Source organism: Saccopteryx leptura, chromosome 11 (assembly GCF_036850995.1).
Source record: "Saccopteryx leptura isolate mSacLep1 chromosome 11, mSacLep1_pri_phased_curated, whole genome shotgun sequence".
Taxonomy (NCBI): domain Eukaryota; kingdom Metazoa; phylum Chordata; class Mammalia; order Chiroptera; family Emballonuridae; genus Saccopteryx; species Saccopteryx leptura.
Window position 1 is genome coordinate 58,498,191 of NC_089513.1, and position 14,258 is coordinate 58,512,448.

A 14,258-nucleotide genomic window follows, 5' to 3' on the forward strand; every position below is an offset into this window, starting at 1 on the left:
CTTAGAAACTGTGTTTTAATATGGAATGAAAACTACATTTTAGTCATAAATTTCCATGCTACATTGTTATTTAATGAAGAGGCTGTATTACCAATAACAATAATTTAAGAAAAGGCCTTTTTTTTTTTAATTTCCCCAAGCTCAATATACATATTTCTTTCATAATTATGAACTTAAAAAACCCATCTCAGATGTAAAAATGTGAATTGGAATATGTAAACTCTTTGATATACCTGAAAAACAGGAAGGAAAATTGTCACTTACTGGAAAAACCATTGCCTTAAATCATCGAAATGGGGAAAAGCATGTTAAGGGCTGGGGAAAGGTAAATGAGTGCTCATGACCTCACTTAACAGTTACAAAGTCAAAGTACTTCACGTCCGCCAGGTGGCGTTCTCCTCTCTCTCATGTCCTGCCTGGGATTCACTAGGAGCAGTAACTTTCTGAAGTGGAACCGCCACCACCATTGAAGTGGGTCACTAGCTGGGCCTTGACAAAACCAGTGCCCACATATTTGTTTTGCTGCTTTTTTTTTGTTTTTTCCTGAGAAGTCACTGGTGTTTAATGGAAAAAAAATTTTTTTATTAGTCTTCAGTTAAGATAAGGCAGTAAGAGTGTCACTAAGTTATCTTTTTGCTTAGAATGAGGTGTATCCATCCACTGGCGTCTTCGAGGGTTTGGCTCCCTCTTTCTTCTCCTCCTGGGAAAATGTTTAGGAAAACGGTCAGCCTCCTATTGCTGTTGTGTATTTGGGTCGTGCTGAGGCCCATCTGTGTCCTCATAGTGGCTTCCCCCATCGGGGTCAAGCACTGTGGACTGCATTGCAGCGGCCCTTCAGGAAGGCCGCCACCCCCACACAGGAAAACATGGCGTCTTTCCTTCTTACGTCTTCTTCTCTTCTGTTTCTCTGAGGGGGGGGGGGGGACCATCAACGATTCCTTCACGTAATCTATCGGAATGCAAGACACTATTGATTAAAACATAAACCAAGTAGCCCTGATTTCAGAGAAATGGAAATACAAATAATTGTTTTCAACAGCGCCTTAACTTGCAAGGTAGCTTTGACGACAAAAGGAAGTCAATTCCTTTCGGCCACCTGTCAGAAGAGACACCATTTCCATTGAACTAGAAATGCTTTAGCTCTTATGAGGATATTGTGCTTTTTGGTTTTTGTTTTGAAAATGCAAATATTAGCTTGATTTGTAGTCTGTGTCCCAAGGTATCAATCAATTTGTTTTTTCTCTGGTCCATTTGATCATGGTCTCTGGTGAACGGTACAGGAAGATTAATTTGGCATAGAGATCTTCCTCCAGTTCCAGCTCCCCTGTCTCTCGAACTAAAAAAATGTCTGTGCACAACTTCAGAATTCGGTCCACATTTGGGAGCTCTTCAAACATGATGGAGTGAGAAATCCCACTGAAGAACTCACGAACGAACTTCCCAATCACAAGGACAACAGAAGCATATAATCCCATGATACTGAAAAACAAAACAAAACAATTAAGTAGAAATTGTATCTAGCAGTTAAATATGGTTAATAGAACAAGTCTTAAAGAAAAACATAGCATTTTCCTTCAAAATCCATACAAGATATAATAAACTTATTCAAGCTTAAAGTTTTTCCTTTTGTTGAAGACATTTATTTTTTTTCCCAGATAAAAAAAAGGTAATTCATGTTCTTTCTAAAAAATTTACATATTATAGAACTGTAAGACTTAAAATATCTCACACTTTGGAACTTCCCAATGTTAACAGTTTCATGTACGAACTTTATGTGGTTTTTACCTCATATAATACATGTACAAACCACATAGTTTATTTGGTGGAAATCCAATTGTACTATATGTACTTTTCTGTACTTAACACTCTTCATTTTAATAATACTATTTCCCCCAGAGTTTCATTTTTATAATAAAACTTTGGATAGACAATGATTTCTTAAGAGGCTCATTCTGGGAAATGAAAAACTTTCTACCTGTGCTTGTAAGAAATGTAGGTGTCATAGAATTTTAAGTATCATAATGTGGTTAAAGGTTAACAATGGACTTGCCTAAAACTGTGGTTTCTAATTGATTCTAGATCTGCTAAGGTTGTATAAATATCTAAAAAGAAAGAGATAATTGTATGCCAGTTTCTAAGTTTAAATACTGAAATGCATCAAACTATGCCATAATATGATGATATAGCTAAAAAGCTGGAAATATAGCTTCTAGTCCCATTACTAACAGTGTGATTTATACAAGGCATTGTGACTCTGGGACTCTGGTCCTTCATTTTAAGATGAAGGGTCATGGATCTGTGAATTTTAATATTTCAGCTATACAATTGGAAAATTTTAAGAAGATAAATCTTTCCATCTTCCATTTTATATGATACAGAAGTAGACTTTTTTATGAGAACAAAAATGCTTTCTTTTTTTTATATTATCTTAAATTTTGTTTTTCAATTACAGTTTACATTCAATATTATTTTGTATTAGTTTATGGTGTACAGCATAGCGGTTAGCAGAAGCAGACACTTGCAACTGTTGATTGTTAAATGAGTCCTTACCCATAGCCAGCCAGGAAGCCCAGACTGGGGGGGCTGACTTTGTCATTGAAGACCATCAGCTCTAAGGCCTGGGCATGCTGATTGTATAGCCTAGTTCCAGTCAGATTGAGAACCCACCACTCACTGTTAGATTTAGCTGTATCATCTCTGAACAAAATGATGGTGATATTCATGAAATTATTATCTGGAAGAGAAGAAAATGAAATCAAGCTACCATGAGAATTTTAGGATTTAATGCACATCAACAAGTCTTCAGAAGGCTAAACCTGGTTCCTGTCCATAGCAGTTGATTCCAGGATGTCTACATGGACATGTTAACAGTGTAAGTGGAAAAGAGAGTGAGGGGCCTAGGTGTGAGTGGAGTTTCTCATTTCCACTAAAGAGGTCAGTCACTGTTGTAACATGTGCAGGACAGTCAAATCACAGGAGAGGCAAAGACCCATCATCTGAGCATCTTTGCTGATAATTTCATACAACTAATTAGGCATTGAAAAACCCAAGCCACTGGCTCTTGATTGAATTGACTGGTTTATTCATATTACCAGCATTCATGAGTATCTAAGAGAAAGGCACTCTGTTCGGTGCTGAAGCGTTGTAAATTTGCATACAGTGTGGTTCTTTATCTCGATGGGAAAAGGCCATGCATACAAGCACGATTGATGGGTATGTGGAGACCACCGGGAGACCTGCATTGAGAAGCTCTACTAGTGTGGAGGGACCTCTTTTGGTTGGTGTGATACACGAGAGCTTCTCAGAGATGCCAACATCTGAGCCGAGTTTTGCTGAAAGAAACCGTCAATAGGTAGAGATGGAATGGGGAGAGCAGACCCTTTCGGGAAATTGCTGGCACGAAGCTCTGCTAGGTTCTGAAAACCCATAATGAACAGTCAGTGACTGCCTAGGGTGAATGTAAAAGAGCAATAAAAATAGGGTAAACAAGAAACGTAGAGTGACATCGAGTGCAAGTCCTGTGGTGGTCTTTTTAAGGACAAGCAGCCTTTGCTACTGATAATACGGCCGCCGCTGAGACTCATGATGGGAGACCGTAAACACTGTGAGCTTAGGACTACCTTTCCATTATTTCATGTCAAATTCCTAGATCATAGGAATCTAGGATATCTGGCAATAAACATCTGTCTGTCGGAAGGAAGGATGGATGGATGGATGGATGGATGAATGGATGAAGAGTGAGGAATGACAGGAGGCAGGTAAAGATAAAGTCCTTACCCAGAAAACACTATGAATTACCCAGCATGCTCAGGAATAGGAAGAGCCTTGATTCTGAAGTCTAGAGATAGTTCGAAGGAGAAAAATCTGGCCCTGGGCCCACACAGGCCCAGGTTTGGATCTAATTCCTACACATGCTGCTTGTACAACCTCAGCTGAGTGTCTCACACCTGAGCCTGTCTTCTGTCTGGTAACCTGGTGATAACCATCAGGTTCTGCTAAATGTACCTGTGGTGAAGATTAGAGGTGACTCAGCTAAAGCTCCTGAGATAAGCCGGTAGGTTGTTGTGGACAGGATCTGAGAGCACCAAAGCCGTGTGGTCTGAGGAACAAGCCTTTGTAGGCTGGACCTCAGATCATTTCCCCACAGACAAGTCGGGGTGGGGTGAGGACAAGACCCCTGAAAAGAGGAGGGGAGAAAGGACACTGTGGGAATGAAGGCAGGGAGGGGATGGGCCCAGGGCACAGGGAGAGGCTGACCTTGTGAGGGAGTAAGGACACATATTGCTGTGAGACTGAGAGGAAGGAGGAAGGGAACTATGCAAATATAGGTCATTTGGCCATGGAACAAAAGGAAGCTGAAAAGAACTTCCCTGGCCTGCAGGGTCCCGCTCTGGAAGCAGCAGGGCGGGGCCTGCGGAGGGACAGAGACCTTTTGCAGAGCAACTGCTGAACAATCTGCACTCTCAGATTAAACACTCATAGAACTACTGTGATCTGGATTGAAAGGGAAATACCAAAGTTCTCAACGCATCTTGCAATTACCTTGTAAGACATACTTATTTCCTGTTGAAGAGGAAAAGCACATAGGTGTGGGATCTGGCCAGCACTTGCAGGGGTCGTCAAACTTTTTATAAAAACTGCCCACTTTTGCAGTGCTGGTCAACCTGGTCTCTACCACTAGTGGGCATTCCAGCTTTCATGGTGGGCCAATCATGGCGCCGTTTGGTTGCTCTGCTACCGCCCACCATGAAAGCTGAAACGCCCACTAGTGGGAGGTAGGGACTAGGTTGACTAGCACTGAAAAAGTGGGCAGTTTTTATAAAAAGTTTGAGGACCCCTGCCTGGGCCCTCTATCCTGCCTTTATTCCTGGTAATTGCTGTGGGGAATTCTAATTGATTACTTACATACAGTTTCATCTTTACAGTGACTATGGCAAATGAATGAAGATGATCTTGCATTGTCCTTCTACCTTGACCAGATATATTGATTAAGCTAATTGATTAAGTCAAACAGTGCTTGGTTGTTAAAAGAATCCAAAAACATCATTTCGCTCCCATCGTGGTTGTATGGAGAAAATACAGTCCCTCAAGTACTACTGTTTATATTCACTCACCTGGGGGCTAAATCAAGTTTCCTGCTATCTTCACATTGCTCTTTTTCTTTTCTTTTCTTTTTTTTTGTATTTTTCTGAAGCTGGAAATGGGGAGGCAGTCAGACAGACTCCCACATGCGCCCGACCAGGATCCACCCGGCATGCCCACCAAGGGGCGATGCTCTGCCCATCTGAGGCATCGCTCTGTTGCAACCAGAGCCATTTAGCGCCTGAGGCAGTGGTCATAGAGCCATCCTCAGCGCCTGGGCCAACTTTGCTCCAATGGAGCCTTGGCTGTGGGAGGGGAAGAGAGAGACAGAGAGAAAGGAGAGGGGGAGGAGTGGAGAAGCAGATGGGTGCTTCTTCTGTGTGCCCTGGCCGAGAATCGAACCCGGGACTCCTGCACGCCATGCTGACGCTCTACCACTGAGCCAACTGGCCAGTTCACATTGCTCTTAGTGTGAGGCCTTCATATTTAATGTGGTATGAGGCAATTTTCTGCCACAGATATGATTGCCAAGAGAAACAAGCAAACAGACTGACTAAACAGTAACATAAGACACTAAATATGAATTTGAGTCAATTAAGTTCTATATTAATAAAAAAAAAAGAAAGAGGCCCTGGCCGGTTGGCTCAGTGGTGGAGCGCCGGCCTGGCGTGCTGAAGTCCCGGGTTCGATTCCTGGCCAAGGCACACAGGAGAGGCGCCCATCTGCTTCTCAACCCCTCCCCCTCTCCTTCCTCTGTGTCTCTCTCTTCCCTTCCCGCAGCCAAGGCTCCATTGGAGCAAAGTTGGCCCGGGCACTGGGGATGGCTCTGTGGCCTCTGCCCCAGGCGCTAGAATGGCTCTGGTCGCAACAGAGCGACACCCCAGAGGGGCAGAGCATCGCCCCCTGGTGGGCGTGCCAGGTGGATCCTGGTTGGGCGCATGTGGGAGTCTGTCTGACTGCCTCCCCATTTCCAGCTTCAGAAAAATACAAAAAAATAAATAAATAAAATAAATAAAAAAAAAATAAAATAAAAGAAAGAAAAAGAAATAACATGGCTCCCAGGTGAGTGAACGAGTCTTCTGGCTGATAACTACAGGCAGGAGCCTGATCCTTGCAAGCCCTGTCACTTAGAGAAAGGAAACTGGAAAGGAGCTTGATCAAGGCTGAAAAATGTGAGCTGTGAAGTTGACTAAAGAAGGATTAAAAAAGAATTCTGCATGAATTCCTTCCCATTCTTACCAGATAAAAGTTGCTTTATAGGTTTGGAGTTAGAATCACTAGGTGCTCTCACGTAATACGGGTAGATCTTTTCTATAGTCCTGCGCATTAAGAAAAAACAAACAAAAAAATAAGTTTTGTTGTTTTACTCACATAAAATAGATTTTTTTTGTTGTTATTTTGACCTTATATCAAATAAACAATGGTGAGAAACTTCATCTGTCTATGTGATGTATTGTCGTCATAATTTATGGGTTTCTAGTTTAATCAGAATTCTCTGAAGCCAAAACTCACTAGGTTCTATCCAACTCACTCATGTAACTGCTATACAGAAGCTAGGTAATGCTTCAAAACTCCCCCAGAGATTTCCCCATGTCTGTGACTGTTTCTGAAGCAAGGGGCTGCCTTTCTTGATAGGAGCCTATCATTTGTTTGAACAACACTGAATGCTCTTCTCATGTTAATTTTAGGATTCTAAAAATATCTATAATCAGGTGGACAACATTTGATCTGTGATAAGAGTGAGGAATGAGGAGAAACTGGCGACCTGGACCTTTTCCTGCCTCTGCAGATATGAGCTGGCTGACCTGAGAAGGTTATTCCATTATTCTAGACCTGTTTCCGCATCTGGAAAGTGATGGGGGAGGATGTGATGATCTTTAAGGGCCCTTCCGCTTTAGTGATGAACACAGGGTATTTTAGTCAGGGATATGTCTAGGGGCTGCGCATGGTGGTTCCCACATTCAACTCCAACAGTGGGGCCCGGGCAGCCTAGACGCTAGACTGGGAGATACTGGTGGACGTTATGAATAGGAAATACTCCATTTAGCAGTTTGATGGCAATGGCAGTTTTCTCTCTTGCTAGATCTTACATTAGAATCTAAACATCACGACTTGGATGTGTTTGAAATGGAGCACTTACATGGCAGGATACTATGTTAATATATCATTTTTCTCTCAAATTTCTGTTTATGTTTTGTCCCACCGCCACCCCAAATTCACTAGCTAGGCATTCAGTGACCCTGAAGCAGGAGTAATAAAAAGAGGTCTTGCAGGGTCTTTCCCTGGCTATTGGTGATTATGGTAATAAAAGAGCAAGGCTTGCAACTCAGAGACGAGAGCAATACTCCCTGGCCAGGTGGACAGAGAGTGAGAGGGAAGAGAACACAGCGGCATTAATCTAGCACAATGAGACCTCCAACTAGAAATTCACTGCAGGTACCAAAGAATGACTGATGACTGAAGTCGCATTTCTTGCACATGATGAATTCGTAGGTAGAGATTCTCTACCAGATACATATACCTAGTAAAGCTATATTAACAGGAACAATCAACTTACACGGGTGTTGTTGAACTTGCTGTGTCATTGCCAGCTATCATTTTAGCTATACTCTCTCGTGTATTATTTTTAAGAGGAAAAGAAAGCTTATCTGTTGCTATTTCTGCTTTTGCACCCAGAGTCATGTTTCTGTGAAGAAAAGAAAAAACAAATTTAAAGTCAATGATTATTCAGAAGTTGGGAAGAGAAATAAAAAACTCACTTGACTCTTTAATTTTATTAATTTCACCACAGTTTTATTGGGTTCAAAATTGTCAACCCCTACCCTTTCTGTCCATTTTGCTTTTGTGTCCGGCTTCTTAGACAACCAAGTTAGTAAAACCCAGAGAGACCACAAACAGACAGCAGGTAAGGAGGCATGTGCTGACCAAAAGAGGGACCATCCTGCTTTCTGACAGGGATTTCTAAAAATGTCTTTATATTAATCCAGTGAGGTTGGTCTTCATGGTGACCAATCGAATTCACATTTTTAAAAGAATGTTCAATCAGCCCTGGACAGTTGGCACAGTGGTAAAGCGTTGGCCTGACGTGTGGAAGTCCCGGGTTCGATTCCCGGCCAGGGCACACAGGAGAAGTGCCCATCTGCTTCTCTACCCTTTCCCCTCTCCTTTCTCTCTATATCTTTCTTTCCCTCCCACAGCCAAGGCTCCATTGGAGCAAAGTTGGCCCGGGTGCTGAGGATGGCTCTGTGGCCTCTGCCTCAGGCACTAGAATGCCTCCACTTGCAACAGAGCAACATCCCAGATGGGCAGAGCATTGCTCCTGAGTGGGCATGCCGGGTAGATCCCAGTTGGGCACATGCAGGAGTCTGTCTGACTCCCCACTGCTTCTCACTTCAGAAAAATACAAAATAAAAAACCAGAAAAGAATGTTCAATCAGAAGTTGATTTTTAAGGTTGTTGTTCTTTTTTGGTAGCTCTTGAAAGAAAGACTAAGAGTAAAATTTTTGGTAGTGCAGAATTCCATATGATGAATTTAGGACATTTAAAAGCAGAAAATAAGATGAAAGAAGTTCTTTAAATCTGAACTGCCGCTTTAAAATATTTTTTTACTATTTCCTTGTGAATTTACTTGAGATTCTAGTAGGCTTTCTTCTGTACCTATTATTATTCTTTTTTGATTCTGTGTGAGAAGCTGGAATCATGGATCCAAATGAACCTAAAACTTGACTGACAAATAAACTTGTATAGAGTCCTGAGTCACAACCGTGATGAAAGAAAGCTAAACTAATTCATTGGTATATTGTGTAGAGGCCCGTGAACGGCTTCACTAACATGTTGGGCTTTGGGATGCTGTAAGGTCAGGGGCTGCTGCTGTGGCCATTCAGATACTCTTTGGATTCGGGCAGATGGTAAAGGAACTTTGGAGCCAGAAAATGGTAGGCCATTCCATTTATTAAATTTTAACAGCAGATGAGCAAACAGGCAGGGAAGATCGCTTCCCTCTTACTCAGGGCACCCAACGCCCTGACTCATTCTCCGCCTTTACCAGATTCATAGGCACCCACCAGTGTCTGCACTCCCCAGCCAAAACAGGCCAGGCTGAAATATCTCTTTCCCTCTCCTCTCCTCTCCTCTCCTCTCCTCTCCTCTCCTCTCCTCTCCTCTCCTCTCCTCTCCTCTCCTCTCCTCTCCTCTCCTCTCCTCTCCTCTTCCCTCTCCTCTCCCCTCCCCTCCCCTCCCCTCCCCTCCCCTCTCCTCTCCTCTCCTCTCCTCTCCTCTTTCCTCCTCTCCTCAGGCTGAAATATCTCTTTCCCTCTCCTCTCCTCTCCTCTCCTCTCCTCTCCTCTCCTCTCCTCTCCTCTCCTCTCCTCTCCTCTCCTCTCCTCTCCTCTCCTCTCCTCTCCTCTCCTCTCCTCTCCTCTCCTCTCCTCTCCTCTCTCCTCCTCTCCTCTCCTCTCCTCTCCTCTCCTCTCCTCTCCTCTCCTCTCCTCTCCTCTCCTCTCCTCTCCTCTCCTCTCCTCTCCTCCCCTCCCTCCCCTCCCCTCCCTCTCCCTCCCCTCCCTCTCCTCTCCTCTCCTCTCCTCTCCTCTCCTCTCCTCTCCTCTCCTCTCCTCTCCTCTCCTCTCCTCCAAAACAGGCTGGGGCATGCTGGGAGGAAAACCCCCTTCTCCAGCAAACAATAGCAAACAATCTCATTCTCCTTGGGAGGGGAAGCACCTGCAGCCTTCCATAGACCATACACACATGGTGCTGCCCCAATACAAGTCCCTATACACACATGTTCCTGCCCTAAAAAACACTTGATACAAACCTGTTTGCCCAACAGATGCACAATCTTTTCCTAAGACCTGCTCTGTCTGAGCAGGAGAAGTAGCAGCTGCATGCTGGCCACTGGCTCGGGGCTGCCTCCTGGGTCTGCCCAGCTGCTCGCACACCTTGGAGATCTTTTCTCACTTGGAGAAAAGATGTTGGAGACATGCAGGTAGGGAACACCCAGCTGGGGTTCCAGAGGCTGCATGTTTTTTATTACGTATTAAGACCAAACTTCAACTTAGAGGTCCTTAGTTTTGTTAACAATTTCCAGGCAAACCATTATTTCATAAACAAAAACATTAGCTGTGGCATTGAGTGAATGTTCCCAAACTGAAATGTGAACTAAGGTCCACATTAATTTAATTGTTCTATCCTTGTATGCCCCCACCCCGCCCCACGTTTAGACTGGGGAGAAGGGAAATTATGCACGGAAATGCAGTAACTACCTCTGAATACTCCATGAAAAAACAACAGAGAAGCTACTATTGGGGTCCATGAGTTCGTGAATCATTTTCTGCTTACTGGGAGGGCTGATGGTCCATAAAGAATTTGAGTTTCCTTCCAGTTCTGCTACTGTTATGTCTTCTTTTTCATAATTTTCCAGAAATTGCATAGCACCCTGTATGCACACAAATACATATGCATAAATAGATCATATACGTCAGTGTTCCCCAACCCCCGGGCTGCGGACCGGTACCGGTCCGTGGGCCATTTGGTACCAGTCCGCAGAGAAAGAATAAATAACTTACATTATTTCTGTTTTATTTATATTTAAGTCTGAACGATGTTTTATTTTTTAAAAATGACCAGATTCCCTCTGTTACATCCGTCTAAGACTCACTCTTGACGCTTGTCTCGGTCACGTGATACATTTATCCGTCCCACCCTAAAGGCCTGTCTGTGAAAATATTTTCTGACATTAAACCGGTCCGTGGCCCAAAGAAGGTTGGGGACCACTGATATACGTGATGATGTATAAAGAAGGCTATTACTTTTGTAGCCCACTGTACAGAAAGACTTTCTTCCTATGAAAGGAAAATTTCTATAACAGATTATCTGGGTGGTCCACCGCAGCTCCCAGCGCCATCGTCAAAGCCTGGTGGCGACGCTGCTGCACCAAAGCAGCTATGGAATCATTCCGATTCAACAGTTAGAAAAATCTAACAATTGAGTGTCTTTTCCCCTTCCCGCTAAGAAGAAAATTTATCAACTAGCGGGAAACGTCCCTTTTGTGAGAGAGTCAGATTGTACCGACCCAGGACATCCCAGCCCGGTCCTCCTAGCTGTTCATCCTCAAGGTTGGTTTTGACAGTGTGCATTATAGACCAATCATTTTACAAAAGAGAAAAGCCTCTGTTTGCCTAATCACTTTGAAAAAAATTAAATATAAAGTATTGTTTGTAAAGCAAACTTTATGTATGAAAAATAATGTTATAATGCTGTTAAAAGTTGGAATGTAGAGAAAAATAACAGCAGCCACAACTCTGCCTCAGAACTCCAGCTGCTCCATGCTGCAGGGGGTTCTATCTTATTTTTTATCATTTAAAAAGTCAACATTTCTTATCATCTCTATTTTATCTTGAAAAATGATCATGCCATGTATAGTCTTTGTAATGATTATTACAAAAGAAGTTTTTTGGAAACAGAGGTGGATTAAGGTTGATTGAGGCTCTGGGCACAGAAGAAAATATTGGGCCCCTTAAAAAAAAAGAGACAGGGAAAATAAAAATACCTGTTAACCATATTTTTAAATAAATAAAAATACTATGCACTATTAATGTTAAAATTGCACATATGAAACCAAACTTGGTGTCATTAGAAAAAAGTGTAAAGTTGGGGTTTTGCGGCGCCCTTCAGAAGTTGGGGTCCAGGGTGTGCGCCCAGTGCACCTGTCATTAAATCCACCTCCACTTGGAAAATATTCAGACAATGTGACATGTAAAGAAAATATAAAGGGAAAATCCCCTTCCTCTCCTATGACCACCCTAGGGAAGCCAGTGCCAATCAGTTCACTTCACACTGTGTGTGCGCTATAACTTAACTAGTTCCTACTTGTTGAATCCAAAAGTTGCTTCCAGTTTTTGCTAATACAGGGAATGCTCTCTGTAAGGTCGGTGGGCAATGGGGAAGGTCACATGAGGAACCAGACCTGGGAACTTCGGCTGGAACCGCCCACACCCAAGTGTGCCAAAAGGAACTTCCCAGAAGCCCTTTGGAAAAGAGCGACCATCTGTTAGCCAGTGAGATTTCACCACCTCATATTAACTCAACCACCGTAGACGAGACTCTTTAAATGTCCCCCACACGGTTTCGTCCATGCGACTTCTCTGGCTTCTGTCCCCAGGACCAGAGAACATTGTCCTGGAAGCGCTGTACTAAATAAAGCTTTTACTATTCCACACTTCGTGGCTATGCCCTTCCTTCTTCCTCGATGGGGAAAATACCTTACACTATCAGAAGTCAGTACCGACACAGTGCTCTTCCCACATTTTGAATCACTCCTTCGGATAGCATCCCAGAGTAGACCCTCTGGTGAAAAGGATCAACATGTACCACAATTTAAAAAAATTTAAAAATTTAAATGGATCAATACCACTGAGTTTCCTTAAAATGTTCTGAAATAAAATTATATTTGTTAACACCTATATCCAATAATATAGACGTCTTAGATCCCTGGTTGGCAAACTGCAGCTCGCGAGCCACATGCGGCTCTTTGGCCCCTTGAATGTGGCTTTTCCACAAAGTACCACGTGGAACTTGGGACTATCTCGATAAGGAATGTGCCTACCTATATAGTTTAAGTTTAAAAAATTTGGCTCTCAGAAGAAATTTCAATCGTTGTACTGTTGATACTTGACTCTGTTGACTAATGAGTTTGCCGACCACTGTCTTAGATGATCAGAGTGGCCAGTGGCTAGGGATCTGCTGGTACAACTAATAATCTGTGAAAAGCCCTTCCCCCCACAGGCCACAGCAAAGCAGTGAGTAATATGACAACCACTCAGTTCAACTAGATGAAAGGTCTTCATGGAGATTTATTATACATATTTACTTACAGTGTCCTTAGAGAAACGTTTTGAAAATTCAGAAAACTTTGTTTGGTTCATGACTTTCAGCTGGCTTTGCTGGGCGCTCATTGTAAAAATAGGCTGGAAAACAAGATACACAGTATGGTCAATATTCCAAAGCTCTTCTCTGCATCCTGGGTTCTCAGTATACTAACTGCATAGCATGTCACCCACTGAATACCCAGCAGCAACTAGCCTCAGAGATTTCTTTTTGAAGTGGCTATTTTACACTCAAAACCAGAACACACACACACACAACACACACACACACACACAACACACACACACAACCCAGAACAGAACTATCCTTTCACTGCCTTCTGAACCTTATTTCAAACATCATGTATTTCCTGAGAAGTCAAAATTTAGACAGGAAATATGGATCAGCAAAACCTAACTGAAGGTCCTCTAGGTGGTTATCAGGAAAGATTAATGCACAAGGTGAGGTACTCGTAGGTGACTGAGACCTGGAGGAAGTTTCACAGCGATTACCTGGTAACCTCCCAAGGTGATTGTGACCGAGACATCCAGGGGCTGGTTGATCACCCCGGCAACAGATTTGATGAGAGACATGAAGAGAAGAGGAAACCAGACGATACAGATAAGCAGGACGATGATCATGCCCCCCATGCCATACTTCACCACCTTCTTCTTCTTCTGCCCCCGGGGCTGAGGGTATCTCTGCAATGGAAGAGTTTGCACCAGGTTCAGACTACTGTGCCCTGAGAAGCAGACGGAGGGGACGAGTGCTCTTCTCATGGGGTTGTGACTCGATTCAGTCCTGATGCTGCTCTGTTTGCTCTGAAGTGGGGAGAGCAGCCTTGTCACAGCCTGGGAACTAAGTTAAGTGGTGACATGAAGCTATAATGAGATTCCCTACATGTCCTCACCGTGGTGCCACAAGGGACCAACAGGACCTGAGCAACTTTTTCCTTATAATTCTGGTGTGGGTTTTGCTGGTGATGAATCTAAGGACCGATGGATCAAATATTCTGCTAAATAAAGCCTTGGGTTTTATGGGATCATGTAGGAGAAAGGCATTTTACTTTAAATTCCTGAGTGTTCAAAGCTGTGTCTTTCAACTGACCCCTCCTCCCCTTTGGTAGGTGGAAACACTTTTTCACTTCATTCATCACACACATTGTCAAAACAATGTTGTTCAAATATGATAATAAGATTTGTAGGATCAGACCAGCCGTGTGTTGGAACTGAACTCCACAGGGGTCCTTGCTTGGGTGCTGTGCTGAGTGGGGAGGGGTAGGCGTGGTGGTAGGTGTGTGTGTCACACAAGGGACT

The 14,258-nt window shown here is 43.3% G+C and overlaps 1 protein-coding gene across 2 annotated transcripts in view; it reads right to left on the reverse strand.

Moving 5' to 3' along the window:
- PIEZO2 (piezo type mechanosensitive ion channel component 2) overlaps nucleotides 1-14,258 on the reverse strand; it is a 496,788-nt gene continuing 482,530 nt past the window's right edge. For both annotated transcript variants that reach the window (XM_066352258.1, XM_066352260.1), the window contains 7 exons: nucleotides 13,455-13,643; nucleotides 12,951-13,043; nucleotides 10,341-10,513; nucleotides 7,640-7,768; nucleotides 6,322-6,401; nucleotides 2,551-2,734; nucleotides 1-1,479 (listed from right to left, as the gene is read on the reverse strand). In XM_066352258.1, coding sequence (XP_066208355.1) covers nucleotides 1,227-1,479; nucleotides 2,551-2,734; nucleotides 6,322-6,401; nucleotides 7,640-7,768; nucleotides 10,341-10,513; nucleotides 12,951-13,043; nucleotides 13,455-13,643 — 1,101 coding nt within the window. In that variant the 3' untranslated portion in view covers nucleotides 1-1,226. The remainder of the gene's footprint in view (nucleotides 1,480-2,550; nucleotides 2,735-6,321; nucleotides 6,402-7,639; nucleotides 7,769-10,340; nucleotides 10,514-12,950; nucleotides 13,044-13,454; nucleotides 13,644-14,258) is intronic.